General features: G+C 43.2%; 2 protein-coding genes across 3 annotated transcripts; one reads left to right on the top strand and one right to left on the bottom strand.

Annotated features, from left to right (window-relative positions):
• The first annotated feature begins 412 nt into the window (after positions 1-412).
• Positions 413-15,736, top strand: LOC135112340 (protein flightless-1-like). Of its 2 annotated transcripts, none has more exons than XM_064026697.1 (14): positions 413-563; positions 4,011-4,121; positions 4,270-4,508; positions 4,748-4,909; positions 6,044-6,264; positions 6,981-7,197; positions 7,529-7,785; positions 8,003-8,180; positions 8,526-8,772; positions 9,266-9,451; positions 10,333-11,877; positions 12,209-12,373; positions 13,661-13,774; positions 15,208-15,736. In XM_064026697.1, the coding sequence occupies exons 1-14, from the start codon at positions 498-500 to the stop codon at positions 15,340-15,342; spliced, it is 3,843 nt and encodes a 1,280-aa protein (XP_063882767.1). In that variant the 5' UTR covers positions 413-497; the 3' UTR covers positions 15,343-15,736. The 2 variants fall into 2 exon arrangements, with proteins under 2 accessions (XP_063882767.1, XP_063882768.1); XM_064026698.1 differs by lacking the exon at positions 413-563 and adding an exon at positions 3,145-3,163.
• A 729-nt stretch (positions 15,737-16,465) lies between these two features.
• On the bottom strand, positions 16,466-27,167 carry LOC135112341 (dehydrogenase/reductase SDR family member 12-like). Its single transcript, XM_064026699.1, has 9 exons — positions 27,006-27,167; positions 24,804-24,886; positions 22,735-22,868; positions 22,504-22,599; positions 21,521-21,645; positions 20,490-20,625; positions 19,725-19,841; positions 19,422-19,524; positions 16,466-19,319 (listed from the first exon to the last, which is right to left on the bottom strand). The coding sequence occupies exons 1-9, from the start codon at positions 27,059-27,061 to the stop codon at positions 19,207-19,209; spliced, it is 963 nt and encodes a 320-aa protein (XP_063882769.1). The 5' UTR covers positions 27,062-27,167; the 3' UTR covers positions 16,466-19,206.
• Between the last annotated feature and the right edge of the window lie 667 nt (positions 27,168-27,834).

The following is a 27,834-nucleotide window of genomic DNA, read 5'->3' as shown; positions in this document are numbered from 1 at the left end:
ATAATGAGAATGAGGCTCAGTATGTGCTATGAGTAGGTATGAGATGTGCAAGGAGAAGTACAGAGAAATGTGGCTGTCCCAGGCATCATGTATGGAAGTGTTAGCTTGAACTGTTATTGAGAGGGATAAGATATAGGCAAGACAAAATAAAGTAACAAGAATAAGAGTGAGTAAGTGAGGATTTGATGTGGTCAATCTTTTTAATTTAATTCCTGCCTTGAGGAATCTTCAAAACCTTTGTGAAGAAGAAGAAAGAAAGAAAGAACAAATGAAAGAAAAAAGAAAATTAGACAGAAAGAAAGAGAAATAAGCAAATAAACATTGCAAGCCAAAAAATAAAAAATAAATAAATAAACCAGAGAAAAAGCAAGTCAAAATTGAATATCAGAGTATGGTTCAAGAAATTAGTAGTGCCAGCGATCTCTGTAATCTTAGTTGCCAGCGGTCTCTATCAGTCAGCTGGGCACACATCCGGGAGGGGCGCGGCGGAGGAGGTCATGGCTGCGGGTGGCACAGTTTTGCCCTTCGTGCGGGGCATAGACCTCACCAAGAATGACTTTAAGGTAGGAATTCCATCACTAAGCACACCAGGAAGCAGGGGAGGGGTAAAAAGGCGGTATTTGCTATTTATTGGGTGGTTAATGAGGTGAAATTAGGCCAGGCTGTCTGACTTGTTTATTTATATTAGTCAGGAAGTGGAGTGGGATATTTAGAGCCGCTGGGTGTGTTTGTTTATGTGTTTGTTTGTGCGCATGTCAGTGTGTTTGTGTGGTTCCTGGTGCGTGAGTCTTGGGAGGTGAAGGAAATGCACACTTGACAGTTGGACGTGATGAGTGTAGAGATCAGGTGTGGAGATAACGACCTGTGTTGCTTGCTGGTCGTCACGTCACTCGGTAGTTATGTGGGTGGTTGTGGCTGGCCTTGTGCTGTGTACCTTGCCTTTCAGATGTCCACAGATGCCATTATATATCAATAAAGTACCGTATTAACTAGAGGAGGAAAAAAAGGTAGATTTGTTGCTTGTTAGATTGTCACTTCACTCGGTAGTTAAGTGGGTTCCTGTGGTCTTGTCCTCTCTGCCTTTCTTTTCAGACTTCCACAGATGCCTTTAAATATTAATAAAAGTGCCATATTAACTAGAGGAGGTGGGTAATTTCTTAAAGGTAATGACTTGAGATGACGTGTTTGTTGGTTGTCACTTGTCAGGCCCTTAGGGAGTTGGTTAGGTGGTTGTGACTGGTCTGGTCTTATATGCTTTCATGTACAGGCGTCCACAGATGCCTTGAGATAGTGACAAAAGTATCATATCAACTAGTAGAGAAAGATAAGATAAAGAAGTGGTTTGTCATGCGATTGGGTTGTTAGATTAGGTTGTGATGGTCTTGTGTTGTGTGTGTATGTGTGTGTATATATATATATATATATATATATATATATATATATATATATATATATATATATATATATATATATATATATATATATATATATATATATATACACACGCACACACACACACACACTGATACAGTTGCCTTGTGGTCATAGTCACTGATCCAAGTGTCTCTTACAAAAGACATTGATTGTACTAGTTTAGCTTCTAGTTACTGTGTAGAGGTGGTGCCCAGAAGGTGCAGGTAAACATGACTCATATATTAATATAATATAAGAAAAATATACAACAAAAATAAAGTGAGTCACCAGGAGCTGCACATCCAAGCCCGAGGCTGGCTGGATGAGGACTCCGTGAGACTGGGGCGAGACTGCTCCCATGGCCAGTAGCTCATGTCACAGTTGGGGCTCTTGACTTTACTGGGAGTCCACGCAGCCAGCAGGGAGGTGATGAACACAGCTATAGACAGAGGCAGGAGACGAGGCTTGACCTCACTCTCCACGTGGTTGAGCTGGGTGGCCAAAGGCTGGTGTCAGGTCACAGGCAGGTTGCACCATGTAGGAGAATGGAATGTAGGGTGAGGGTGTGGCATGCCCCATACTGACATGTAATGCCATTTCAAAGTCTGTCACAAATCTCTCCACAACACACTCCCCAATTAGTCTCGCTACAGCTTTCAGCACTTTATCATAATTCTTCTTTTTCCTGGACATCACTACAAAAGCCAAAGGAGCTTGGTTCATATTTCCTTCATCTCTTTTTACAAAGGCACGTATGCCAAGGAGCTGTTCAGAGGGCTTCCATGCCATGCCAAATATGGCATCCGTGTACCATGCCTTTGCCTTTTTGAGTAACAACACCTGTCTTGTGGCACCAAACACTATGTGGCATGCATCATTCTTGTGGATGTCCTTTTAAAGGAATTTCTCCAGGCTATAATCTCCACATCAAGATTGAATTTTAATATTATGGTCTTGTCTGGTCTCTGGCCAAGATTATTGCAATGCAGGCTGTGAAGTCTGGTTTAACACAACATTGTTGCTCTCTCCCATTTCTGTCATGGCACAATTCACAAGAGTTTTGGCTAATATAAAATGGTTATCCTTGCCTCTGGCCACATTCTCTGGCCCTCACAGCAGTGCCAGGCTGGTGTTGATGTACATGGAAACTTCTGAGCACTGAACCACCCTGCATGACGGCAGCCGGGCAGGTCAGGGTTTTGCTACTCACACTGCAGCACCAGGTGGACTTGTTGGGAGGTTGTTTTGCTCCCCAAGTGACAGTTATTGTGTGTATTGTAAGGAATCAGCCATAAAGGTTTTCCCACTCTTGGTTGCACCCTCAATGAAGTCACAGGTATTACAAAGTTCCTTACCTACTTCAGGAACTTCATGCAGTGATGCAATGGATCACCAATAGTGGCCTCCTCAGTGGGATGTGGAGTGGCTGGTGTATTGCTGGTGTCTGAAACATGCACAGCTGTATTACTGTCACAGCAGGAGGTTGCTCCAAGTAAGGAACCATTGGTGTCCACGAGTGTTCTCTGCAGCAGGGGAAGGCAATGATGCTGGGTAGAGCTTCACTCTTGTCTGAAAACAATCATATATATTGTTTGACAGTAATGGTAGTGCCACCTGCCCTTATTACAGATAAGATAGATATCTCTCTGCCTATCTGTGGCTTCTTATCTGGTGCCTTTATGCAGGTTGAACCCTTCACTTCATGGACACCTGTAAAGACTGCCACAGATTTACTTGACATTGTAAACATGTGAGTAATGGTGTATGAATGTATGTACAACATACTCAAGTTGTCTACATGGGAAATGGGTGACTGGACAGAAAAAGCTGATTATGTTGCATGTTATGGAGATATTTATAAAATTAGTGCACAAAGATCATGGTTCCAGAATTTACCAGGGAAAGAGATGAATGACTGAGAATACTGGTTAACTTGCATTAGAGATGTGGACAGAATAGGAGTGAAAGTAGAAATTCTTGTGCATTATTAGTTATGAAGTCCACTTGTCTGTTGCTAGACTTGAGGTTATTAGTTGAAAAATGTTAGTTAGTGTCTTGTTGTGCAAGGAATGGCACAAACTGTGGTGGTGTGAAGGAAGGTCTTGCAGGCAGGCAGCCACCAACACAGTGACCCAGTAAGGCCAGGCCTGGTCATGGAGAGAGGTTGTCATTCACTGCCACACTGGGACAGCAGCTTAGCACGTAATTGTCTACTTGTATTTCATTAATTCAGTTTCTGTCAGAAGAACAGTCAGTTATTTCAGGAGCTGCCTTTTATAGATCAACTGGTCTTCTGTAGCCTCCTGATTTTGTTATATTGCATGTTTGTCTTGTTGTCATTCATCACTTTTGGGTGCTGGATGACCCTGTTGTTGTGACACAAGAAATCAGTTCATCATCATGACCTGCTGTTGTGACACAAGAAATGAATCTATAATTTTTTTACACTTGGCCCAGAGATGACATGTGACAAATAACTGCCTCTCTTTAATGACAGCAAGGCATTACTTGTGGAACAGGAGAGGCAAGCTGGCAAATAAGTATTGTTACACACACATTAATGGGTGCTGTCATCTTACACCACTTTGTGTTGGCAGGACACAGGAATACCACGGAGCATCAAGGAGATGTCCAGTCTCCGGTGGCTCCAGGCAAACAACACCGGGATTGACGCCATCCCAGAGGAGATCTGTAACCTGCAGAAGCTGGTGGGTGGTGGTGGAGTGGTGTGCCTGAATGAAATTGAATTGATGTAAGATGCTGTAACAACTATTAAGTGTGTATGGATAATGCAGATTCTTTGAGAGAAAGTGAGAGTGTGTTGTTAGTGGTGGTAAAGTAGCTGTTGGTTACCAGGAACACCTGTCGCTGAAGAACAACAACCTGGAGAAGCTGTATGGGTCGGTCACCACGCTGCCCTGCCTGCGCTCCCTCAATGTGCGCCGCAACAAGATCAAGAAGGGCGGCGTGCCTCGGGACCTCTTTGAGATGGATGACCTCACCATGCTGGACTTCTCCCAGAACCAGCTCAACGAAATACCCGAGGGACTGGAGGAGGCAAAGTCTCTCCTGGTGCTAAACCTTTCCAATAACTTGTGAGTGTGTCTGTCTTCCCTGCTTGTTGTAAGGTGGCAAGTGTAAGGGGCACAGCGATGTGTTTTCTTCTAGTGAGACAAAAAGTAAAGGTGGTTGGTAGATTTTGCATTCCTTGAACCTGGTAGAAGTCTTGCCTTGTCCACCCCTTCAGAGATGTCAGCTTGGTGTACAGGCAGACTAATATCATAGAACAGAAGCAAAGTACCTGAGAGTTAACCTTCCTTCTCTATGTTCCCAGCATTGAGGAGATCCCGGCTCAGGTGTTTGTCAACTGCACTGACCTGCTGTACCTCAACGTGGGGGACAACCGCCTGGAGACCTTCCCGCCACAGATCCGCCGGCTGGTGCACCTCCAGACACTCATCCTGAACAACAACCCCCTCACACACTTCCAGTTCAGGTGTGGAGCTGCTGCTCATCACCATGGTCTCATATTTCATGCCTCACTTTCCCAAATTCAGTATTCTGTCTTCAAATACCATTCAGCAGCCTTCCTGTGACTTGAACTCATTCACAAGGGAGGTTTCAAGACACTTACCTTTCAATTTTGGATGACTTTTGATCTTTCTTTTGGGGACTGGCACCTCAGTGGGCCTTTCTTTCACTCTTTATTACCATTGGGCAGTGCCTCTCTTATATAAAAAAAGTTACTGAAGGTCTTTCCCACTCATTGTAAGGCTGTATCTGGCAGTCACCGTTGCATCCTTCCTCAACCTTCATGTCTTGCAGAATGTGTGGCTGCAGCAGATACATAAGTCGTGCATCAATCATGGAGTCACAGGTTTACTCATACCACTCAGTTTAAAAATCAGATTCCAGATCTGGCATTAAGTTTAACCTTTTCACTGTGACACAAAACAATTACAGTAAAATCCCTCTCATCCGGCATTCGAGTATCCGGCAGCTTCAAGTATCCGGCACATTTTTCCCCGAGCCTTAAAATCAATAAAAAATCAATGTGTACTCATAAAATCTATTAAAATTCCCGCGCGAGGCATACTTTGTCCCCTCGCCACTAGAGCGCACTGCTTCACGCCACCCGCGGCCCACTGCACTGTGTTTACTCAGTGACTCAGTCCCGCATGTGCACTGTTTATCGCCTGACGCCTTCATCATGCCTAAAGTTGTAGAAAAGAGGAAGCGTGTTGTGCTTACACTTAAGCAGCTGATCAGATCAGCTGATCTTTGTTATGGTAAGATGCGTGAGTGTAGGGTGGTGATTGTGGACATAATTTCACTTCTATTTAAGTATCCGGCATGTCGGCGGTCCCGTTGATGCCGGATAAGAGGGATTTTACTGTAGTAACACCAGAAGCAATATACAAAGTCTTTATAATTATAGGATCTACAGTAAAGTTAGTGATGAAATAGAATACATTTTGCAATTTCTTCCCAGCTCAAAGATTGCACATGGCTGTAGAACAAGTAAAGATGTCTCAGAGTGATTGGTAATTGGGGAAAGTTGAACCAAGTGGCAGTCAAAGGGTTAAATTTGTTAGCAATATTTAGATGTATTTTCCTTGCACATCCACAGACAGCTGCCGTCCCTGGTGGCCCTGCAGACCCTGCACATGCGAGCCACCCAGCGGTCCCCCTCCAACCTGCCGTCCAGTCTTGAGGGCCTCACCTGCTTGGCCGACGTAGATCTCTCGCGCAACAACCTCCAGAAGATTCCCGATTGTATCTACACTCTCTGCAACCTGAAGAGACTCAACATGTCAGACAATGAGATTACAGAGATTGGTCCTGGCATTGGTATGTCCTTGGTTTTGGGAAGCTCAGTAGCTTTTTTGGTTTCCAGGAGAAGTGTGACTAAAACTTTATTTGTTTTGTGGGTTTTAGGTATTATTGGCTGAAAATGTTCTATGCTTCAATCTCAGCATTACTTCATTTTTCTACTTGAATGTGGAGGTCAGAAGGTATATGTCATATTTGGGACTGGCACCTCAGTAGGCCTCTCTGATTCCCTGCCCCCCTCCAGCCCCCCTTTCTCTCTCTCTCTCTCTCTCTCTCTCTCTCTCTCTCTCTCTCTCTCTCTCTCTCTCTCTCTCTCTCTCTCTCTCTCTCTCTCTCTCTCTCTCTCTCTCTCTCTCTCTCTCTCTCTCTCTCTCTCTCGGCCAGTGTCCTCCCCTCTTTTTTTTTTTTTCTTTTACAAAAAGAACAAATCTCATTACAATCAAGGTGAGGGTGTGTGTGGTGCGTGTTGTGAATGTAGTGAATGAGTAATTATGTGCTCAGCAGTGTGTAGCAAGATGAGTTAGTTCTTCAGAAGGCTTGCAGAGCTGTGTTAGGAGTCTGCTAGAAACCTTGCAATCTTGTGAGCCTTCAGTGGGTGAACAAAGACTTGTGTGTATGGATGTGTGAGGGTTTTCAAAACTGTGAATGGTGGTGATGTATGTACTAGGGTATTTTTTAAATCCATGGAGGGCAGTTACAGTTATCTGTTTTAACCCAACTCTTTGTGTTCTCAGAGCAATGGCCCAAGCTTGAGGTGCTAAACATGTGTCGTAACAAGCTGACAGCCTTGCCCTCACAAATCTGCAAGCTGGAGAGCCTTCGTCGTCTTATGGTGAATGAAAACCAGCTGGACTTTGAAGGGATTCCATCAGGCATTGGCAAGATTGTTGGTCTGGAGGTGTTCTCTGCTGCTCACAATCGCCTAGAAATGATTCCTGAAGGGCTGTGCAGGTTGGTGTCTGTGTCTCTGTAAGGTCCCGTGTGTTTGTACCAGAGTTGTGGGAGGAGTTCATTGTTGTGTAAAGTTTATCCTTGCATAAGTATTATTTTTTATGAAGCCTGTGTGGAATTCAAATGAGTAATGTTATTCACAAAATTTCACCTTTATTAGTAATCAAAACAGAAATCCTGATGGCAAAACAGGATATGCCAAACATGATCACTTATTTCAAGGATTTCACTTTCATCAGAGAATAACAAAGTGTCCTGTGTGTTGCTGATAACTTCACTGATCCAGGAAGTGACAAGTACAAGCACTCAGTGGTGTGTGTTGTGTTGACAGGTGTCCCAACCTGAAGAAGCTGATCCTGAACAGCAACAGACTGGTGACGCTGCCAGAGGCCATCCACTTCATCAACGAGAGCCTGGAACAGCTGGAGCTGGCTGACAACCCTGAAATGGTGTGGCCACCCAAGCCCCGAGGGATGGCCCAGGGCTCGGGGGTCACCTTCTACAACATTGACTTCTCCCTCCAGGCCCAGCTGAGGAATGCAGGGGCCCAGGCAGCTCAGCTGGCTGCCACTCTGGCTCAGCAGCAGGGTGAGTGCAACCACCAGGAACTGTATTCTGAAACAGTTTGCAAACACTCACTCATCCATCCACCCACCCCCTCACCCATCCATCCATCTATCTGCCCACTCATCCATCCATCCATCCATGAACACTGTTTCTCATGTGTTCCCTGGTGTGACAGTGACAGGCCTTAACACATGATCACTCAAACTTTGCTTCCTACTGATGGTGAGTTGTTTCCCAGGCACACCAAAGGATCCCATTGCCCGTAAAAAGAGGCTCCGGCAATTCCGCAAGGAGCAGAAAGACCAGGATGACAAGCAAGAGAAGATTCTGAAGGGGATGAAGGACATTGCCAAGGATGAGGAGAAGCAGAAGCAGAAAGACAAGATGACTGAGGAGAGGAGTCAGGAAGTTAAGACGTGAGTTGGAGAGAAAAATATACTTGCTTCATCATTATTGTTGTGGTGGAGTTTGAGTTAGGAATATTGCTTACATGTTAAGCAATTTATCCCTGTGCATTGTTTAGTCTGACACTGCATGCAAAATTAAAGTAGCAAAAAGTTATATACTATGTGTGTACTTATCACTTGGCAGTTTCCTCTTGTTACACATTTATTTAACAATTTTTTTATTCTTTGTATGTATTTTACGAGAATTTTTCCAGTCACAATTTTCACGAAGACCAGCCTTATTTGATGTAGATTACCTCACACTCCATCCCAACAACAAACTTCCTTTCTGTACCACTGTCTCCCTGCCAGCAGCCAGAAGCGGTGGGACGAGGCGCTGGAGCGACCGCCCCTCAACTATGAAGAGTTCTTTGACACAGACGTCGGCCAGATTCCAGGACTCAGTATTTGGGAGATTGAGAACTTCCTCCCCAACCAGATTGATGAGTCGGTGTTTGGCAAGTTCTATGAGGGTGACTGCTACATCATCCTCCAGACATTCCTGGATGACTCACAGAACCTGGACTGGAAAATTTTCTTCTGGATTGGTGAAAAGTCAACGGTGAGTTTACTGATGGTTGTTCAAGAGATGGGGAAAAATTATGTATTAGATTGTTAAGGTTGATGAGCAATACTTTACATGTTATATTCCTGTGTTGTCAGATTAACTTAGTACATTGAGGAACAGAAAGGAAAAGAGGGAGATGAATGCAGTTTTACAAAAAGAAAAAAGACTGAATGCAAAGTACTCCTCTTTGCAATGGGATATGATTAAGGAGGTAAAAGAGAGTATTACTGAAGGAAATAGCAAGTGTTGTACGATTGAGGAAGGAACAGAATCTATCAGTCACATATTCCAAACATACAATTGAGGAAGGAACAGAACCTAACAGTCCCTCTCATCCCAAACGTACAATTGAGGAAGGAACAGAATCTAACAATCTCACATCCCAAACAATTAAAAGAGACAGAATCTAAGTCACATCTCAAACAAGCAATTCAAGAAGGAACAGAACCTAATTAACTTGTATCCCAAACCTGTGCCACCCCAATAGCTGGACAAGAAGGCGTGCTCTGCCATCCATGCTGTGAACCTGAGGAACTACCTGGGTGCCCAGAGCCGCACCCACCGGGAGGAGCAGGGCGACGAGTCTGAGGAGTTCCTGGGTCTCTTCCACCACGACATCACCTACATTGAGGGTGGCCGCACTGCCTCAGGATTCTTCACTGTGGAGGAAATGGTGAGCTGGAAGTGTGTGGAGTGTCTTGGTAGTCTGTATCTTCTTATCTGCTGCAGGAGTGTGTGGGTAGTCTGTATTCTCTCCTTATCTGCTGCCGGAGTGTGTGGGTAGGTTATTCTCTCCTCAACTGCTGCAGGAGTGTGTGGGTAGTCTGCATACTCTCAACTGCTGCAGGAGTTTGTGGTTAGCCTTTTATATTCTCTCAAATCACCGGAAAACAAAATGCATGTTGTTTTTAGATAGGATGGGTTAGATTAGGTTATGATCTAATCCAACCTGTCTCTGTTCAGTATAACAAAGTAACTTAGGTAATCTCACTTTATCCTGAAATTACCTGTGGTGGGTGATGTCTATGTGATTGTCATGAAGAGTTAAAGGAAACAGTAAGTCATTCCTTTCCTTCTCACAAGTGTGTACCAATTTGCTTCTTATATCCTTACTTTGTGTGATGTTCCTTTTCACTTTTATATGTCCTCCAGCTGTGTGTTTTTTTTTTATTGAGGTTTGTTTGTCCACTTTGTCCCTCATGTTTTCAGTTTTCTTTCATTTACCCTTGTTAGTTCCTTCCTTACCTTCTTGTTGTGCATCTCACCCTTGTCTGAATTTCCAGTGTGTTCCATTTTCTTGTTGAAAGGTTAAGTAATAGATTTTATATATAAAATCTGTGCTAAAAGAGTGAATGATCATACCTCAAATTTAATTTATTTATATATATAGATTGAAATTTGTAATTGGACAAAGATCAGAATTTGTAATTGGATAAGTGTCTATGAAATAGGTTACATAAGTGTAATCTGCCAACATTAAATTAGAATGTGTAAGTGAAGGTGTGTCCATAAACTGTGTTATGTAAATGTAATGCAATGATGTTGTGGTTGCAGGAGTATCCACTGCGCCTGTACCGCATGTGTCCCACCACCATTGGCATCCACCTGGAGACTGTCTCCTGCACGGTGGACTCACTGGACCCCCGCCACGTGTTTCTGCTGGACGACGGCAAGGTGCTGTACGTGTGGCAGGGCAGCAAGGCCAAGAAGACAGTCACCACCAAGAGTAGGCTTTGTGCCGAGAAGATCAACAAGGAGGAGCGCAAGAACCAAGCTGAGATCCACACACTGGTGCAGGACAAGGAACACACTGAGTGGCCACAGTTCTGGGCAGCTCTGGGTCTGGAGGAAGGGGAAGAGGAGGACCTGGAAATTGAGGAACATGTTGACTCCCACTTCACTCCTGTTAATCCTAAACTATACCAGGTTGGACTAGGCATGGGCTATTTGGAGCTGCCCCAGGTTGAGGTTCCTGAAGGAAAACTACACCAGAAGTTGCTGAGAACAAAGAACGTGTATATTCTTGACTGTTACTGTGATGTGTTTGTTTGGATTGGTCGCAAGTCTACCAGGCTAGTGAGGGCAGCTGCTCTGAAGTTGTCACAGGAGCTGCTGAGGATGATAATTCGGCCAGAACATGCTGTCACAACCCTGGTGAAGGAGGGAACAGAGCCACAGGTCTTCAAGGCAAAGTTCAGCGGCTGGACAGATGTCATTGACGTTGACTTCACCAGAACTGCTGAGTCCGTGAGGAAAACTGGAGCCAATTTGAAGGATTGGGCAGCTAAGCAGGAGACAAAGGTTGACCTGAGTGCCCTGTTCACCCCACGGCAGCAGCCCATGGCTCTTGAGGAGGCCCAGCAGTGCATGGATGAATGGAATGACGATCTGGACTCCATGGATGCCTTTGTTCTAGAGGGCAAGAAGTTTGTTAAGTTACCAGAAAATGAGCTGGGCCACTTTTATTCTGCTGAGTGTTATGTCTTCCTGTGTCGCTACTGGGTGCCCGGTGAACCATCAGAGGAAGAGAAAGAAGAGGAAGTGGAGCCAGAAGATGACTTCCAGTGTGTTGTGTACTTCTGGCAGGGACGACAGGCCTCCAACATGGGCTGGCTCACTTTCACTTTCAGTCTACAAAAGAAGTTTGAGGCAAGATTTGGAGACAAACTTGAAGTTGTCAGGATGCACCAGCAGCAGGAGGCAGTCAAATTTATGGCACACTTTAAGAGAAAGTTTGTCATACACACTGGGAGGAGACGGCTAGACAAGCTGTCTTCCAGGGCAGAGGAGGAACAAACAGATGGGGCAGTGAAGCCAAGACCAAAAGTTCGGCCAGATGAGGAGCAGCAGAAGCCCAAGCCAGAGCTGTTCCACATGCGGTCTAACGGCTCACCACTCTTCACTCGCTGCATACAGATCACGCCCAATGCAGCGTCCCTCAACTCCGAGTTTTGTTACATTCTCAAGGTTCCATTTGGCCAGGACGACGACAGCGGCATTGTGTACGTCTGGCTGGGGGAGAAGAGTGATGAGGAGGAAGGCAGGCTGGCAGAGGAGACTGCACAGGAGATGTATGACCCAGAGAAGTACAGTCTGCAGGTGGGTCTTTTGCTGGAGATGATGATGTACTGGTACTGGTGTGAGGATACATACACAGTACTGGTGATGTCAGGATACTCTGCAGCAGACACTTCTGTTAAGAAAATTAGCTTTGACTTTAAGGTTTGAGCATTTGTATTATGACCTAGATCCCAGACAAATGATAGGTAGTTCATTATTTTGAATGCTGAATGATAGAATTGTGTGTGTGTGTGTGGTGCCTTGTCTGGCCACTCTGTGTAGGATTGCTGGCCTGTTATGTAGATGGAGGATAAAATTAGTAAAGATGTATTGTGCTTTTTGTCACTGATAATTTGATGGTTTTCCTCAGGTTGTGAGAGAAGGTGAGGAGCCTGAGAACTTCTTCTGGATTGGCATTGGTGGCCGGAAGCAGTACGACAAGGATGCAGAGTACATGCGCCACACAAGGCTCTTCAGGTGTTCCAATGAGAAAGGCTACTTTGCTGTCTCAGAAAAGTGTTCAGACTTTTGTCAGGTTAGTAAAATTTCTGAACTGCCTGTATGTAGGCTTGTGTTTATCTGGTTGAGAAGGTTCTGTATGTACTTGCCTGTGTCAGACTTGTTTGTCTGATGACAGTTCTCCATGCCTGCCTGCCTGCCTTTTTTTTTTCCCAATCCATCTCCTTAGCAAACAGACCCTGACAGAATGACCCCCTTAAGCCATGATACATTCTTCACACCTGATCCAGGATTTCTTGATCAAGCCTTGAATTCCTCTAATTGGTGAGGCTCCTTGTGATTTCTGGCTGTCCCAAAAGCTGTGCTGGGGCAAAGGCCCCAATTTGAGAGCTGAGAAGACTCCATACAGAATGCAACACCTCAACTGTTATCCATTTTGGAATAGGATTTACAAAAAGGTTTCCAGCAATGGAAGGATTGATGGGATGTGTGTGTGGCATCACTGTTGAAGTAGATATAGAAAAAAAAACACTCAAATTTATGTCCTTGTTTGAAGGTATGATGGCTTTCAATGTAGTCTTGTCATCTTTTCTTTCATGTCTTGCCTTCTGTCCTTTCCTCTCATTCTCTTCTCTGTTGCCTTGTTGTGCCTTCTCTCTCTCCTCTTCTCTCTTGCCTTGTTGTGCTTTCTCTCTTCCTTATTGGCTTGTTGTGCCTTCTCTTGCCTTATTGTCTCTCTCCTTTCTCTTCCCTTGTTATGTTTTCTATTTTCTCTTCTTGCATTGTTATTGTCACTCCTGTCTTTTGCCTTGTGTCTTTCTCGTCTTCTCCCTAGCCTTGTTTTCTCTCTTCTCTTCTTGCCTTGTTGTGTCTTTCTCATCTCTTCTAGCCCTGTTATGCCTCCTCTCTCTTGCCTTGTTATGTGCCTCCTCTCTCCTTTTCTCTTCTCTCTTGCCTTGTTATGTCTCCTATCTCCTCTTCTTGCCTTGTTGTGCCTCCTCTCCTTCTCTCTTGCCTTGTAGGGCTTTGTTGCCTTGTCTTTTCTCTCTCTCTCTCTCTCTCTCTCTCTCTCTCTCTCTCTCTCTCTCTCTCTCTCTCTCTCTCTCTTCCCTTGTCTTGTCTTGTCTTGTGTTCTCTCTCACCTATGTCTCTTGCCTTGTCATGCTTCCTTGCCTTGTTGTGCCTCCTCTCTCCTCTTCTTGTCTTGTCATGTCTTCTCTCTCCTCTAATTTCACCACAGCCCATAGACCCTCTAGTCAGCCCCCACACTACTTGGTTTTTGCAACTGCTTACCTACAGACTTGGTCTATGGTACCCTTACAGATTTCTTTCTCTCATTACTAAAGAGGGATTTTCATTCCAGGATGACTTGGCAGATGATGATACAATGATCCTGGATGATGGTGCCCATGTGTTCCTGTGGTTGGGCTCCAAAGCTTCTGACGTGGAGATCAAGCTGGCACTTAAGTCTGCCCAGGTGAGGCTGCTCAGTTTGGCAAAAAGAGTCATTCACTTGAGACAGCTTGAAGGTTGTGCAGACACACCTCCAGCCATTCTAAACCACCCTGCAATGTTGATGGTGCTTGAGTTGATGTATCAGTGGGATGGTGAAGGGGTGACAAGAAGTAAATGTGGCTAGGGGGAGAGGTATTGTTTAGACAGTGAAGGGGATGAGGAAAAGTAAATGTGGCTAGGGAGAGAGGTATTGGTGAAACAGTGAAGGGGTGAGGAAAAGTAAATATGGCTAAGGAAAGGAAGTATTGGTGGAACAGTGAAAGGGTGAGGAAAAGGGACTGGAGAGGGAGGAGGCAGGTGAGGAGGGTGGTAAAAAGGCTAGAAAAGAGAGGTATGGAAAGTAGATCAACATAGGTAATGGGGAGAAAGATATAGAGGGAAGGGACTATGATAGTCATGTGGAATGAGGCTCAATATTGAGAGAATTGAAGGAGGGAAAGATGAACTATACTGTCATGGACTCAACACATTGATGTTGCTGCCTGAGGACATACCAGTGTGGTATACATTTTTTTTTCAATTGCCTCACACATTTATGGTAAATTGACTGTGTTCTCACTAAATCCTTATTTATTTATAAAATCCTATAGCCACTCTCTTACAGATCATTAAGAACTTTGGTAGGAATACAAAGTCAACTTATCACACACATGTAGCATAGTCATTGGTTGAGACAATCAACCAGCAACTAGTACCATGTTGGGCTGACTTCAGGTGTAAAATTACTGTGCCAGATTCAGTGACATTGGGTGCATTACTACTTTTACAATTACAGTGTTGAATCACAACAATGACTGTCACTTCACCAGACCAAGTAGTACTTTAGGTTTCAAACAAGCCTCATCATGAAATAGGATCCTAAGTTTTACAGTCGGATTCCCAGTTATACAGTAAAATCCCTCTTATCCGGCATCAATGGGACCGCCGACATGCCGGATACTTGAATAGAAGTGAAATTATGTCCACAATCACCACCCTCTGCTCACGCATCTTACCATAACAAAGATCAGCTGATCTGATCAGCTGCTTAAGTGTAAGCACAACACGCTTCCTCTTTTCTACAACTTTAGGCATGATGAAGGCGTCAGGCGATAAACAGTGCACACGCGGGACTGAGTCACTGAGTGTTTTAAACACAGTGCAGTGGGCCACGGGTGGCGAGAAGCAGTGCGCTCTGGTGGCGAGGGGACAAAGTATGCCTTGCGCGGGAATTTTAATCGATATTATGAGTACACATTGATTTTTTATTGATTTTAAGGCTCGGGGAAAAATGTGCTGGATACTTGAAGCTGCCAGATACTTGAATGCTGGATGAGAGGGATCTTACTGTATCAGATTATTGAAGATCAGATGTATTTGGCTCTTAATTTTCTGATAACCCATTTCCTTTGACAGGTTTATGTTCAAAACTTGAGAGTGAAGCAGCCAGACATGCCTCGCAAGTTGCTTTGTACATTCAAGGGCAAGGAATCCAAGAAGTTTACGCGCTGCTTCCACGGCTGGGGAGAGTTCAAGACAACCCGGGAGTAGTGGGCACCACACTGACTGGAGGCATCACTTGCACAAATCATCTTTGCCATAACAGACCACAGTTGGTCAGTCATGTTTGTTCATTAAGTGACACGACTCCAGCCCGGTAATACAACAGAGCTGCTCTCTTCATGCCACACGCACACGTCCAAAATGTGAGTTGCCGTTGGTGCCGCTTGCACAACACTGTGTAATTGTTTACACGTAAATCCCTGTGGAGTGCTTGTACATGATATTCCAGATCTGAATTTTACTTTGATGACATGGTTAAAACTGCAGTTACTTGATTACTCAGTCACCCAATTTTCTTGGTAAGCTGAGCATGCCTGAGTTTATACACAAATGTTATATGATTTTAGAGAATTATTATTTATGAATAAACTTTAAATTACAATATGCAGTGTCAGTATCCTTATTACTATATGATACCTTGACTAATTTTAATACTTGGGTAATGAGTGATTACTGAAAGACTTTTCTAAAAACAATACCAGATGAGATTACAGATTTTAAGATGCATGAGAAACCACCACAGCATTAGGTGTGAACACCAGCAGCTACTATAATAAGATGAACAATACAGTGGCTGTGCTATAATACTTCCTGTTGCTACCATCACCACTACTACCCAGTAACCCAGAAGTTATTACCACCACCAACAATCTCCAGTGTTTGTTCCCACCACCATCACTGCTGCCACTACCATCAGCAAGAGGCTGACCGAGACTGCTGTTGACCTTAGGTATTGACAAAACCACCATGTGTCTCAGATACCGTCAAGACTCAGGCAACAGTGAAGCTGAAAATCAAACCCAACCAAGACAGAGTCCAAGTCTTGATGTGGGAACACTGGACATGCATGCCAAGGCATTGCAAAGCAGCCACAACTCCCATCACCATCCCACTACAACAGCCCAGATGCACTGTCAAGAGCTGGACAGCTGCAGCCCACCTTTCAAAGTACAAGCCCTCTTGCAAAGCTCTGCACAAAACCCTGCCTCCAATCACATTCCCATCATCCAATTGTGACCAAGACCTCATGAGCAATTCACAGAAGCATCCAGCAGTGTCCCAGGGAGCAAACTCTGGAAAACATCACAGGACATGCAATAAAGGTCACATATTAAAAATGCTGTTACTTTATGGTATACAGGTACATACAGTGATTTTGACATTGCTAAAAGACCGTATTAAAATAATGAAAAAGTAACCTACAGCTGATGCAAAATTGTCACTGTGCAGAAAACACGAGAGGTACACTTACATGGTGAGGATGTGTCTATTCTTTCCCATGAGTGTGTTGAGCTTTATGGCATTACACATTTTCCTGTGCAGTATACATCACCTCTCCTGCCACGTGACCTAACCACTGACAGAGCACACCCACCATGTGTTCCAATAAGACACTGAGTCACATGACTTTCACATGCAACAATCATATAAAAAAAAACTGACAAGCACATGAATCTTATGAAAATATAGGCATCTTTTGTAGCAGGATGACAAAATATCGATATAATTTTAAGGTCTGCCTCATCTCTTTCCCACGAACTCCTCATCGAGGTAAAAAAAAATAACATACTGTAAATTACTCACTTGGACTTGGGTAAAGCCTAAAGCTTCACAAAAACAAATAAAATTATACATTCTTGAGCTGCTACAAGACACAACTGATATTATATGTTGTTTCTTAATATAAATGTATAATGCTTTGTAAAAACCACCTTTAAGCAGCAACACTCAAGGCACAATGAGAATTATTACATGAGTAACATTACTCTAAAATACATCACACTGAAATGAAAACAATACAGCATCATTTGAGGGAAGCTTTGCATAAAGTACCTTAACATACATTACTCTTAAACAGTATCATATTTAGTTCATTTATGTTCTGCACTAATTTGTGTAGTAGTAAATACCTGAGTTAGAGATGTATTTCACTGGTAAAAATTTCACCAGTAAAATTTGTTATCTAACAGTTGGAAAACTGTAAACTTTACTTCTATTAATTTGTGATTTAACACACACTGAGAATACTTTATCCAAAATTACAAGATCTAAAATTTTTTTGAATGATGACGTGATACGTCACAAGTGGAAAATTCCATTAATTGGTGGGAAGGTTCTACCACAAAAAGTGAAGTGTAAACAAACATGACAGTGTGATCCTACACCAAAGCTTCAATGCTCAGTTTACTGTCATGGTAGGTATTAAAGTGATAAATTATCACATATGGCAACTCACATGCTCTGAAAATGATACACTCAGTTTTTTAATCACTGACAGTTGGGGGAGATGTCTCTTTTGTGCTCTCCTGCAAGTTTCACCCTCACCACAACCTTCTCATTTCATCACTCACATTTAGTTCTTACATTACAATGGGTCCTGGCAAGCTTAATAACAAAATGAGTGTTGTGATAGAGTTTGTTTACAAGAGGCTCGGTATATGTGATACTGGAGGGAAGACAGGAAGATCGGAGGCAGCTGTCACATGGATGGTGAAGACTGTACCAGTGTTGGGAACAGCTGCCACTCCCTGTTGCCTTGCAGCTCACAGCCTCTTCTGAACAAGAGAAAGAGGGAGCAGCAACTCAATTTTTACATGGCATACATCCTATTCATTTAATATTTTTGTATCTGCCTTCCTTTCTCTTGGGAGTGACAGCTATTCCCAGTGCTATTGCAGCCTTCACTACCTGTGTGATGGCTGCCTGATCTTCCTGTCTTCCCTCCAGTCTCATAATTACTGAGCCCCTCTCAAACAAATGCCATCACAACTTTCTTTTCTTCACTGTTAAGCTTGCCAGGACCCATTATAAAGTGAGTGATGAAATGACAAGGTCACAGCAAGGGGGAAATGTGCATTCTTATGTGCTTGGCTTAGTTTGAGCCAGTTTGTTTAGTTTTACTTAATGTTTATTTTTTTTTATTGTTTATTCTGGGGATTCAAGAATTCCCAAGCTAGGCCACCTCAGACCATGTAGCCCTGCCAGGGTGACAAGAGAGCATTGCCTCTCATACCAAGTAACTGCTGTGAGCGAGGTGCAAATTTGCGATCTTGTGGCCAGAAACCAAGCACTCCACCACTGAGCCATCCAGTCCCCTGTAATGTGTTATCTAATAAATGTTAAAATCGATGCTAAAAATCTTCCACTCCGAAATCCAAAAAATCTCAAAATTCAAAAAAGTGTCTGATCCCAAGGTTTTTGGTAAGACATTGTGAACCAGTACCAGGGCTGCTCAGGCCTCTTAGAAATGGAAAATGATTGTAGACAAATCATGAAGGTTTCCAAGTCTTTAAAAGCTATCTTGATGTATATTATCTATATGTAACACCAGAGCCAATAAAACATTTATAAAGTTCACAGAAAAAAGCAGGGTGTGCGTACATGTAAATGTAAAGTATCTGGTGTACACTTCCTGTACACCAGTGGTCCCAAATCACAAGACATCAACAATTACTAACCAATTAAAGCTGCATAAGTAAAACCAGCACCCAGCCAGAATACATCAGGGAACATAAGATCAACACCCCAGCAGTACTCGCCTTGCTCTGTGATGATAGGAACAAGGCAAGACATTACTGAAATAAATGTATGAAAAAATAAATAAATAATAAAAACCTTGTGCTGCTTCCTTCACTAACTGGTCAACCCTTTCACTGCATGACAATATTTTTCCATAATTACCTATAGCTTTTTAGACACTTCTTTTGAACAAAATAAAATTAAGTTCCTATTTTAATTTTTGTGTGTCGCTGCAGATATTCTTTTTTGTGCTCAGTTTGTTAGCAGAGGACAGTCTAAGCAGTGAAAGAGTCAATTGGTAGGAACTGTGTGACGGAAGCAGCTGTCTCAGGTTCAGGCTTGGTGCTTCTGGGCCAGCTCCTCAAGGATGGCCATCAGCTGCTGCCCGTCCTTGGTGTCTGAGCGAGTGCAGGCCAGTGGCAGGTGGGAGGCCACAGCCTGGCGATCTGTAAATACCGATGTAATAAATAGGCAGCACCAACCCCTACTGGTGTCTCAAGACTTACTGTTGAGTGATTGGTCAAATTATGTGTTTGACAACAACTCACCCTGGAAGAAGAGTCCTGAGGGTTGTTGTAGGGCAGCTGGGGAGATGGTCAGCCACACTGCAGTGTCTGCTCCTTGCTCTGGTGTCCTCAGGCGGTCCTTCATCTGTGAACAGTTATGTCAAGTTATGTTAATTCAAACTCATCCCATCTCAACATAAACACAACATTCACTCACACCCTTCAAAGTGGTGGACATAACTGCCAACACACTCAGGTGTGAATAAACTGGTAAATCATACACCCCATGCAAGACTTTGGTGGTAAGCCACATTGCTTCCTCAAAATAGTGGGAAATTAACAAACCTTGGCATGAAATTCAGGCATGGAGGTGCGCACAGCAGGAGTGTCTGCCCAGCCAGGATGCATCACTGAGAAGTGCACCTCTGGGTGCTGGGCAGCCCACTGCTCCGTCATCACCACCTGCAGGGCACACACACACTTATCATGCTGCACACAATAACAAGTAAGTGATGGAAGGAGAGCTGGGATCTTTGGGGGAATACTGAACATGGAAATCCCTCTAGTGTGGGATGATTAAGAACTAAACAGCATGAATGTAATTTAAAGAAAAGATTTTTAAATGGCCCTAAGAAACTTTTGAATCATGAAAATAAAAAAAATAAATACAACATGGGATGGAGAGACTGACTGGCTGCAAGGCTGGGTGTTGGATCCATTGCTGAAAGGACTGACTTGGATCACTACCTGCTGGTGTTCCTTTGGCCAGAGGAGTGATGCTCTCTCAGCCCCAGCCAGTCATTATCACCCTGCACAATGCTTTACCAGTGCTTATGACCACCACTGTCTAACACATTATGATACTTCTCACTCATTAAAAATATATACATATAAATAAATTAAAAATTAAAAGTAAAATGTGAACTTCTATCACCAACACACTTCCAATCTTTGACTGGGCTATTTCTAGTCAACTACATTACAACAGTTGCAATAATAAAGAAAAACTAGTGATATGGAGTCAGTTTCAATAGAATAGATGGAGGGTGAAGTGACAGAGACAACACAGCAATGGCCTGACCCCACACCCAGCACAATGAGCTGCCCCACCTGCTGCCTCTTGTTCTGTGCATAGGCCATTGTTCCATCAAAGGGATTCATCTTCTCAAACTGCAAGTCACCCACATCCAGCTTCTGCACCAACATCCCTCCTGAGCTGACTGTCACCACCCTGGACTTTTCTGTTCTGTGAAGCAAATCAGATGATAAAAGATTAAGGTTTTATAGGGCTTATTCATTTTTTTATATGTAAGAGGGGCACTGACCAAAAGAAAGAAAGAAAATGAAAAAGAAAAAAAAAGCCTAGAGGTGCCAGTCCTAAAAGAAATGTCAAAAGAATGATGAAATGTGATGACATGTATTCTTTGTTGTGAGGCAAATAGAAGATTAAAGCTTGGAATCTTAGCTCTCCCAAAGTACTTAATAGTTCTGTCAAGCTTAAAAAACAGATGATTTAAAATTGAGTGGCCAATGATGTAAAGACACATCAGTTCCATTAAGCTAAAAATCTGAAGAGAAAGGCTTGAACCAGTTAACGGACTGTGGTGAAATGCTAATGAGAAAATTCAAAACATGTCATCTTGTTGAAATGAGGCCAAATAAAGCAAAGTGTTATTAGAGTTCACTAAAAACTAAGGATTTTTTTGGATCTGTTGTGTTGCAGAGCTGTGAGGGAATGGTGGTGGTCTGAGGCAAAAACAGTGGTGGGTGTGTATGACTGAGGATAACAATGATGGAGATAAGGCACTGTTTTGAGACTGTATGATATTGGTAAGGACATTTTAATGCAAGAGGGGCACTGGCCAAGGGCAAAAAAAGTCCATTAAGGTGCCAGTCCTAAAAGAAAGGTCAAAAGTGTCAACCAAAATAGGTGTTGAAGATGGTATGATGCTGGTAGGCACATTTCTTTTTTTCATGTAAGAGGGGGAATGACCAAGGACAGTAAAAAATAAATAAAATAAATAAAAAGGCCCACTGAGGTGCTAGTCCCAAAACAAGGTAAAAAGTCATCCAAAATTGGAAAGTAAGAGTCTTGCAGCACCACCAACAGCACCAATCAAGAGTAGCAGGGCAGGACTCACTTGGCCAGCAGGGGCAGGAGGCGGGTGGTGAGTATGTAGGTGCCCAGCGTGTTGGTGGCAAAGTTCTTCTCAAGCCCCGCCTCATTCAGCTCCCGAGTGTTGACCATGCAGCCAGCGTTGTTCACCTGTGTGGCAGGGAATGATGCCAGGTAATGATGACAGAGGGCACATTAAGGTAGTGATGTGTGACCTGCTGAGATGTCTCCTTATGAGGCCAGTCCAGAGAATGTGTTGACATTTGAAAAACGCTGTATTTTTATTCCTCATTCCTTGATTTATTGTATCTTTTTATTCTTTACCCCTTGATTTATTGCTCCTTTTCATTCCTCACACATGACACTTCTTTCTATTTTACATTGCTATGTGCACACAATCTTGATGTCTTTATCAATTCATTTTTTCATGGGACTGGTGCTTCACCCCACACATCACATGACTTGAAGGTTTTGTGGTACATCTGGATCCATTGAAAACATTGCCAGTTTGTTAACAATGATTTCGGTTAAAAAAAAAAAATTGAAATTACAAGTCAATGAAAGAAGGGTAAGACGAGTGAAGAGCAACCATATCTTGAAATCTGATACTGCAAATATTTGAATTTTTACACAAATAAATTAAATGAAGAGTGCATTGCACAGGATGAGCTGCCTTCAGGTGAACAGAGCTGGCAATTAACACACAGTCTTTCAAAATCCGGATGATGGTGGAAAAAAATCATAAGAACATCAGAAAATAAGTAAACAAGGGAAGCTGCAAGAAGTCATCAGGTCTGCATGTGGCAGTCGCTGTATAAAAAACATCTGTCTATTTCCATCCCTCGTCACCATCCATAAATTTGTCTAATCTTCTTTTTAAGTTCCCTAATGACTCTGTACTGACAACCTGATTACCAAGTCCATTCCATTCATCTACCACTCTATTTGAGAACAAACGCAACACCAAACCAAAACAACCGTCGCAGCCAGGGTGTGCCGCAGACTTACCAGGCCATGCAACGCCTCATTGGTGCTGGAGAACTTTGCAGCAAAGGAGTGCACGCCCTTGGAGTCTGACAAGTCCAGGATGTGCACAAAGATATTCTGTAGGAACAAAAATGAGAAACAGGTAAGAAACAGCTAAGGCACTGATGTCCCCTTGGTCACTGTCACACTGAAGCAATATCATGTATTCTGTGCACCAATATTTAGTGCAGATGTTTGTCATGGGCACTGCACCTCATTGCTGGACGCTTCACTGATCTCCTTCCTGGCCTCCTCTGCCGTAGTGGGGTTGCGACACACCAGGTGCACGGTGCCGCCCCGCCTGGCCACCTCCAGGGCAATGCACTTCCCAATGCCACTGTTGGCTCCTGTGGAAAGAATGGACACATGCCCATCACATGCCACACCAAGAGAACACATGATACAAAGAGAAGTTGTGCTGTAAGGCAATAAGTACACAACCAAAATTTATGCAGGATGATGGAAGATGGCAAGTTTTGGGTGTTCTAGAGGTGCCTTGAGTGGGTCAACAAGCCTTATGCAGCCTTCTTGATTTTCTGATGCTCTTAAACAAGACTAGAAAAAACAGACCAATAATAAGCAGAAGTGAAAAGTACAAAGGGAGCTGTAACAAAGGCTACTGGGACAGTCTGCCTGCTGGACCCTCTGCCTAGAGCCACTGTGACCACTGGGCATGATGCTTATTAAATGGCCACCGGACATTATGACTATTAAAGCAAATCAAATCAATGTCACAATCAGCTGGATCTGCTAGGCACAGGGTTCAGTATGCACGCTGGCTGCAGGCAAACTGTTCTGCCACAGCAGCACACACACACTCTCCTGAAACTGCCCAGCATCAGCCTGCATGCTGGCACTTAAGTGTTGCCAGTGTTTTACTAAAAGGGAACTCATGGAAAACTTATTGATCTAGCCATCATAAACCGTAATAAGGAAACAGCAGGGTTCCACAGCTGACTACTTCACAGCATGACGCATCAGGGAAATACACTGGGGTGACTGAACATAGCAAGCCCAGGTAACAGGAAACTGGTGATGATGATAACTGTAGCTATATTACTGTATATCTTTACATAATATGCAAATAAATGTTGATGACAAAGTAGGTACGAGTCTGAGGAGGTAGATGGAGGGCAGTGTGGCAAGACTATGGGGATGAGATGCCACAAGACAGGTCAATGTGCCTGCAGTGCCCAGACAGTCAAGGCCAGCTAGGGATCATTCAGGCTGTGGTCATTACTCATGGTATGCTTGCCAACAAGTCAAAATAGCAGACTGTTATGACAGTCCTGACACAGGTTTGATTCCAGCTGAAGATGCTTCCCAAGGCAAAATTTCATCAGTTTGTCAGTGTCCCCATGACACTCCACAGCTGAGCATTACATGAGGCAGACCTGTGTTTGTGTTTTGTTGGTTAAATATCTGCAATGATGCAGTTTCAAATTCATCCTTACTTTTCCTTCCTTATGCTAGTGATTTCCAATCAGTCATGAATAACCTCAGGGGGAGGTAAATTATTCCCAGATTAGGAACCACAGAAATAAAAACCTACTATTCTACATTTACTACTTAAACTACCACTACTACTACTGGTACTACTACTACTTCTACTACAATTATTGCTGCTGATTTATAACTACTACTACTATTGTAAGATCTGATAGTGGTACTTCAGTGACAAGGAATATATCAAGGGTAGTGCAGACAAGATCCTTAAGGTTAGAATTTAGAGCAGGTTCAAGTTCACTAAATGGTAAAATTGTGGTGCATGCTACAGTGGTGTGTAGCCTTGGTGCTCATCTCTCTCTCACCAGCCTTTAAGCCTGTGTTGCATGATGGATGATTCTATGAACATCATCATTCTCTATTATGAAACAGTGAGAAATTAATATACAAGTATAAGGGAGGCGGACATGACCAGGAATTGAATTCTGATGTGACAGACCAGACCATCAGGCATCTCAAGGCCAGTCATGCTTTGGTTCATGTCTGTGTCCTGCCACAGCATTCCAGTAATATCCTGTACCATGGGACAAGTTTCCACAATTTACCTTCCCCAGGGCTTCCTAACCAAGATACCAATTAATCAGCCAACCTGAAGGAAGGATGAACACCTGGATGAGCTGGACGCTGACTGCCCCAGCACAGTAGTGAAGTGGACCCCATAGATTTGTAGTCAGGCGCACTAGCCTGGCTAGAAAGACTAGTTCTCCAATATAGTGACCACACTATATTGGAGAACTAGTCTTTCTGGGCACAGTTTCCCTACAGCGTTGGCTCACCGGTTATCATGTAGTGGCGGCCAGCACAGTCCACCTGCAGGTCCCCTTCCACAAAACTCCTGCTGGCCCGGGCATATCCTGAGCTGAAGAAGACAGAGTACAAATGGCATCAGTGTGAGTGCCATCCAACTTATAACAATGTAAGTACATCTCTGGTGCTTGTGTGTTCACGTGTGTGCGCAAATTACTCATGCTCAGACCACACCAGTTCACCACGCCCACCAATGTAGCCATCATGGTCTGGACTGAATCAGATAAAGATCCATCAATCAAGTAAAATTCTAGTGCATCTTGAACATAATTCAGGTTGTTGTAGTCAGCAAACAAGAACACATATTAGCCTATATAAACTAAACAAGATCACCTCTAAAGAAAGTAAGCAAACAAAAAACATTTACATATTGGATTGCAAATGAGTGGAATGAATTGAACAAAAATATGGTAAATGCAAAGACACTAAGAAGCTTCAAGAGTTTCCAATAATTTACACTCCTGCAAGAGGGAAGTTTCAATCAAGACACTTCTAGTCGTAATTCTGGATCTGCCTTATGTCAAACTTAAAAGATGGCATCTTTGGTGAGCTTCCTCCCCCCCCCCATCTATCTCTCTCGTTTTACCAGTTTTTGTTACCCTTGAATAAAGTCCTTCTTGCATGAGAGAGAGAGAGAGAGAGAGAGAGAGAGAGAGAGAGAGAGAGAGAGAGAGAGAGAGAGAGAGAGAGAGAGAGAGAGAGAGCACCCTGCCTTTATCAAATCCGGTAGATTAACACTTTACAGAACACGGATGTCACACCATCACCACCACACTTGGTCTGGGCTGTAGGCGGTCAGTCAGTCAGGATAAGGGAAGTCGGAAAGGCCGTATATTCTAAAACGCTTCTGCGCCGCACCTCCACTAGTTTCATAAGGTTCAAGTTGAAGTTCCGAGGGTTTTTAAATGTGTTCATGGTTCCAGTAACAGAATAACAAAATTTTGCATTATAGATAGGAAAAACGCTCTTAAGAACCCGGCTAGTTATCGCTGTGGCCTCTGAAAATAGTCGTAGCGAGACAGCAAAGCGCTTCAGAATACGGACCTGCGTATCCTCCCAATATTCCTTTCACTGGCTCATCATGTCAAAATAATGTTCTCGTATCCTGTGAAATGCGTTAAAATACAAATCAAGCTGAATAAATTAATGTTATATTGCTGGTCCACTCCTGAGCACGCATATAATAAATAGTTAATAGACAGTCAGCTCGTTAACGCCTATCACGAGCACCTTACTGTTGCTGGTTCACTCCGGCGCACGTAAATAGTCCAGCCTCTAGCATGACCATCACCTTGTTTTTTTTTCTTCTTCTTCTTCTTTTGATGCTTGAAATTTGTGAGAATTGACATGAACACAAATTCACGTAAAAAATAATAAATCCATTTCTTGTTACAATTTTTCATAATACGTAACTGTCTTGTTGATTCGTTGTCATTAGCACCCTCGTCATTACTTCTCGAATGTTTGGAATGTGACTGACTACCACAAATTTACGTAAAGCAACACTCATTTCATGGCCTAATAGGTAACCACCTTGCTAACTCGTCCTTCATTAACACCCTCACGTAATTACCTCTTAAATGCTTGAATTGTGTGAAAATTGACAGCTAAAATTTACGTTAAGCAACACGTGACATCAATTTTCTTCCAATTTCTTCTAATGCGTAATGTTAACTCGTCAGTAACAATTGAGCTATTAAATCTTTAATGATTGAATTACGTAAAAAATGACAACTCAACACAAATTTACGTAAAACAGCACGTGACGTACATTTTCCTTCCAATTTATTCTAATACGTGACCACCTCAGTAACTCATGACATTTACACAATTCAGTAATGATTTCATGCTTGGATCCAGTGATAACTGACATTGACACTTACGTAAAGCAACACGTGACATTTTTTCTTGTAATTTCTTCTAACACGTAACCACCTCGTTCTCATTATGCATTAACACAATTCACTCTCTTAAATGCTTGAATTAAGAAAATATAATCAGAAGGGAAGTAACACACGCAGAAGTCACGTAACACAAAAACGAACACTCCACTACGTCATTCATTACATCACACAGGTAGTGACTAATCACTTGCCCTCCCTTGGAACGTGACACAACATACCACAACATGCCTCTCTCTCACGCACTCCCTCCACACACCACACGCTCACCTCGTGTACTCCTTCAGGCCCTTCAGGAACCACACGGTGTTCCTGTACAGCGTCATGTTCCCACGCCTTCAACTGTCGTGCTGTGAGGAAGTTGCGCCAAGAATTCGCGGACCAGCTGAACAACTACCAACCCCTTCGCAATCAGCTGTGAGACTGAGCGCCAGCACTGAGCGGCGACCGGCGGGGTCGCGGGGAGAGAACTGTGTAAACACGAACCTTTTTAGCGGGGACTTGATTAAACGAGAGAGAGAGAGAGAGAGAGAGAGAGAGAGAGAGAGAGAGAGAGAGACTCAACTCACACAGCATTACTAAGCTGGATGGAGTAAAAAAAAAAAAATCTTTTCGCCTCATTATTATCTAACCTTTTGAGCCCGCGTGGCGAGTACATTGCGTGGTGCACTGAGAGGCTACACATGGCGCCACTGCAATGAAGTGTCCACTCATTGCTAGATTCAGGCCACAGGGCCTGTTCTTGAAAAACATCCAAAATTTGCCCCCAGATGGTGATGCAATGTGTGTGTGTGTGTGTGTGTGGTGTGTTGCCCTCTGACCAGTCCTTCAGATTGTAATTAGATAACAATAACAGTTTTAGATGCATTAGAGTGCAGTGCAGCGTATTTCCACAATGAAAAAAAATAATTGTGGAAATAATTGCTTTTGCTTATTTTATAATGATAAAATGTTTAGTTTTTTTTTTTTTCTTTTCTTAACTGCCATATTTACCACACTGGGGTTATGCCCGTATTGCTTACCTAGCATTGGATAGTGGGGAAATACCATTCCGAATTCGGTAGCATTTTCACATTCTTATTTGGGAGAGGTTAGATTT

This window comes from Scylla paramamosain, chromosome 23 (assembly GCF_035594125.1).
Source record: "Scylla paramamosain isolate STU-SP2022 chromosome 23, ASM3559412v1, whole genome shotgun sequence".
Classification (NCBI taxonomy): Eukaryota; Metazoa; Arthropoda; class Malacostraca; order Decapoda; family Portunidae; genus Scylla; species Scylla paramamosain.
This window is presented reverse-complemented; position numbering and strand designations above follow the sequence as displayed.

Coding starts and splice junctions, on each gene's coding strand:
- LOC135112340 (XM_064026697.1), top strand. CDS start 498: ATGGCTGCGGGTGGCACAGTTTTGCCCTTCGTGCGGGGCATAGACCTC. Junction 564..4,010: donor TCACCAAGAATGACTTTAAG/GTAGGAATTCCA, acceptor TTGTGTTGGCAG/GACACAGGAATACCACGGAG. Junction 9,452..10,332: donor TCTTCACTGTGGAGGAAATG/GTGAGCTGGAAG, acceptor TTGTGGTTGCAG/GAGTATCCACTGCGCCTGTA.
- LOC135112341 (XM_064026699.1), bottom strand. CDS start 27,061: ATGACGCTGTACAGGAACACCGTGTGGTTCCTGAAGGGCCTGAAGGAG. Junction 19,842..20,489: donor CACAGAACAAGAGGCAGCAG/GTGGGGCAGCTC, acceptor TGTGCCCTGCAG/GTGGTGATGACGGAGCAGTG. Junction 19,320..19,421: donor CTCAGGACTCTTCTTCCAGG/GTGAGTTGTTGT, acceptor CGGTATTTACAG/ATCGCCAGGCTGTGGCCTCC.